The sequence below is a fragment of the Poecilia formosa genome, unplaced genomic scaffold, assembly GCF_000485575.1.
Source record: "Poecilia formosa unplaced genomic scaffold, Poecilia_formosa-5.1.2 Scaffold926, whole genome shotgun sequence".
In the NCBI taxonomy this organism is placed as follows: Eukaryota; Metazoa; Chordata; class Actinopteri; order Cyprinodontiformes; family Poeciliidae; genus Poecilia; species Poecilia formosa.
This window is the reverse complement of record NW_006800865.1, coordinates 21,625-25,113: the sequence shown is the minus strand read 5'-3', so window position 1 is coordinate 25,113 and position 3,489 is coordinate 21,625. Positions and strand designations below refer to the sequence as shown.

At 44.7% G+C, this 3,489-nt stretch overlaps 1 protein-coding gene across 1 annotated transcript in view; it reads left to right on the top strand.

Annotated features, from left to right (window-relative positions):
• grid2ipb (glutamate receptor, ionotropic, delta 2 (Grid2) interacting protein, b) overlaps window positions 1-3,489 on the top strand; it is a 27,751-nt gene that overhangs the window by 5,005 nt on the left and 19,257 nt on the right. Inside the window, exon 5 of the mRNA XM_016667155.1 lies at window positions 950-1,207. Within this exon, the coding sequence (XP_016522641.1) occupies window positions 950-1,207 (258 nt within the window). The remainder of the gene's footprint in view (window positions 1-949; window positions 1,208-3,489) is intronic.

Sequence of the window (3,489 nt, the reverse complement as noted above, 5' to 3'; positions counted from 1 at the left end):
CTCAGCTCTCACTCTCACCTTGTTGTCGCTCAGCTCTCACTGTCACCTCAACGTGACCCCACAATAAAACTTAACCTAAATCCTCTTTTCCTCCACAAACAGATGCACAGTTAAAATCTGATGATGAGTTATTGCCATTTTTATTAAAAGTTATCAGCTGTTTGTTGAGGAAGAGGAAAATCATTTTCATAACTCATCATCATCATCATCATCAGTTTTATATTGATATTATTTGTTATTGATTCATTTTATCAGCTGTTTTCCAGCCTGGAGTCGTTATGTAACATCCGACTGCAGCAAAAAGAATTTGAACCAAATGAGGAGTTTCTCTAATTCATACGGATATTTACATACAGGCTGCTGACGTCTGATTGGATGATAGTAAGCATGTTAGCACGTAGCAGAGAAAACACAGCAGGAGCATCTGTCCATCTATCTTCCATAAAGTTTCATCCCCGTGTTTTTCCTCCAATCATCTCTCAGCTCTGTTGTCTGGCCGACGCATGCAGGGAGGTGAGATGCTGACGGAAGTGGAAGAGAGAGTGGGATGGAGAGAGAGGAGGAGGATGGAGAGAGAGAGAGGAATCCCACCTCGCTCACTCACTCCCACACCTTTTCTGTCCCGCTGTATCGATGCGCTGCCGTTTCTCTCTGCAGCAGTTCTGATCAGCAGGCAGAGTTTCCTCCTCAGATGCAGATCTGATCTCTGATTTAATCTCTGATCAGTTTTCTGCCTCCAGACTCGTTGGAGTTCCTCCTCTCTCCCTCTGGGAATCGGTTTCTTCAGTTCTCTGGTTCAGACATGAAGGGAATCCTGTTGAGTTAGTTCCAGCTGAACTCTGACTTTCTGTCTCCAGTATGGACTGAACCGGACCTGAACCAGACCTGAACTTTGAGGACAGTCTTCTAACGTGTCTCCGTTTTCCTCGCATGCCGCCATGTTTGCCAGAATCTTCGTCCCCAAGAAGCACCGGCAGCGTTTCGACGAGGCCGTCTCCCAGAACGTCATCAACCGGCTCTGCCGCTCCAAGAGCATCAGCGAGCCGCAGGGCCGCATGCGCCGCAGCCGCAGCGAGGACCAGTCCGACCGCCGCCACGGCTCCAAGCGGGCCAGCTCCGTGCCCAGGGACGGCGGAGAGCCGGAGAGGGAGCGGGGCGCCAGGAAGGCCGGGGGCCCCGCTCACCCCCCGCTGGGGCCCAACCAGAGGTAGGCAGTAGGAACGTAAAGACGACGAGGAACTCAGACATTTTTAAATTATGTTTGATGCAAATTCAAATTCTCAGATTTGAATGTTGCCATAATTCCTGTGATGTTTGAAATTCCAACATTTGCTCCATCATTTATTGTTTATCTGCATAAAAAGTATCAAAAATCAAATATCTATCGTTTTATTTAATTAAAATTATTTTTAAAGTCACAGCAGCCATTAGATGGTGTCATGTGATACAGACACAATTCAGTTATTTACAAATAATCTACAGAAATTATAGGAAAAATACAAACAACTTTTAAATTTACTAAGAGAAGAAGAAAAACCTAAAAGTCCAGTGTTAATATATGTGGTAGTTTACAACAATCGTGTTTAATGTTGGTTATTCATTATAAAAATATAAATCCATTGTAATAAGCTTAACTGACTCCTCCTGAGTAAAATCACTAACAATAACTAACCAGCTTGTATTGATATTTACAAACCAATAATCAATGAAACCTGCAGATTGATCAACTTTCATCCCAGTGAGATTTTTAACCTCAGCAGTTTGAAAACAGAGGAGAACTCAGAGCTGATTACCGCGCCGAGCTGCGGTGGGTTAGCGCTCACCGTAGAGTTCATGAAGGAGAGAGACGCCGGCGCTGCATATGATGTGGGCCGGCCAGAGTCTGGTAACGCTGCAGATCATCGGCCTCCCATCAGACCGGGCCAGAAGTCACCTTTAATTCTGGGGAAATTTAATTCCCAAGAACTCAATTCTTGAATTGGGAATTCAAAGAGAACTATGGAAACTCTTTGGGTTTCCATAGTTCAGAGTGATGTCATCGCACTCAGGGCGGCCATCTTGGTAGGCAAACGTGTTTTACAGCTTCTGTTTATCTGGACTTTGAATTCATAATATTCCATCTCAGATGGAATATTAGAGTCAGGCTAAGAGTTTTATTCTTTTAAATTAAACAATAAAGATGTAATATTAGGAGAAGTTCAATAAAAAACTCAAACTGAGGATTGTTGAGCATCTTGTTAAATTATAATTTGGCATCAGATTCACAGATGAAGGAAATCTTTCATCTTTAACACATCAGCATCAAATTATTACCATCAGCTGAACTTTGAGACGATTTAACAACGACTGAGTGTAGAAGAAACAGCCAGATGAGCTGAGCTGCTCTCATCAACTCAAGTTTTTGTCTCTTTAAAACATTTTGGTAAAATTACACATTTATTCTGCTCATATTCTAACTATATTCTGATGCATATGTCAGGGTAGCCTGGCCCTGATATTCCATCATCTGACTCCCAGAAGGGACGATTGGAATAAAAACATTTTTGAAAATATTTTCTGTCATTTATTTTGTAGGAAAGAAAAATGATCAAATTTGATATGAAATAAATCAAACTGAATTTTTCCATCAGGCTGCTCTCATCCCTCCTTACATAACATGCTGCAGACTCCCCAGTCTTCCTCTGCAGGTTGCCTTTTTAGGTTTCCCTCTGCTCAGAGACACCCAGGCTGCGTTGCCTCCAGCCGTTTCCATGGCAACGGGCTCTGGGCATTCAGCAGGCCTCCGCCGCCTCCACCGCCGATGCTGACGAAGCCGACAGAAGCACCGCCGCGATTGAAATGTCACGGCTGTTATCGGCGACGAAAATGTCACGATCTGGTTTTATTTGGACCAGAACCGACCCGACAGAACCGCACAGGGGAGGGAGGCAGAACCACAGAGAGAGAGGGACCAGAGCGTCATGCCTCCATTTGCTCTGACTCCCACTGACAGGAAGTGACACATGAAAACAAAGAACAGGCTGGCGAACAGCAGCGGACCGGACCGGACCGGATCACTGCCTTCCAACCGCATCACAAGGTTCTGCTGAGGCGGTCTGGTCCGGTTCTGCTGAGGCTACATAATCACAAAATAAACAATCAACCAGATAATTGATCCCAATAATCTGGCAGACTAAAGATTTAAAGCCGTTTCTCAAACGGTGGTGGGAGGGCCCCTGTGGTACCTTGGCTGCCTGTACTGCGATCCTGAAAATATGAACCAATCAGCTGCTGAGGAGCGCCAGCCGAAACCATGCTGGTGTCCGGTTCCGCTCTGGTTCCGCTCTGGTCCAGCTCCGGTTCAGTTCCGGTCCCGGTCCGGGACTTAGACTTAACTAAACTAGACTTAACTTAACTAGACTTAACTAAACTAGACTAGACTTAACTAAACTAGACTTAACTAGACTTAACTTAACTAGACTTAACTAAACTAGACTAGACTTAACTAAA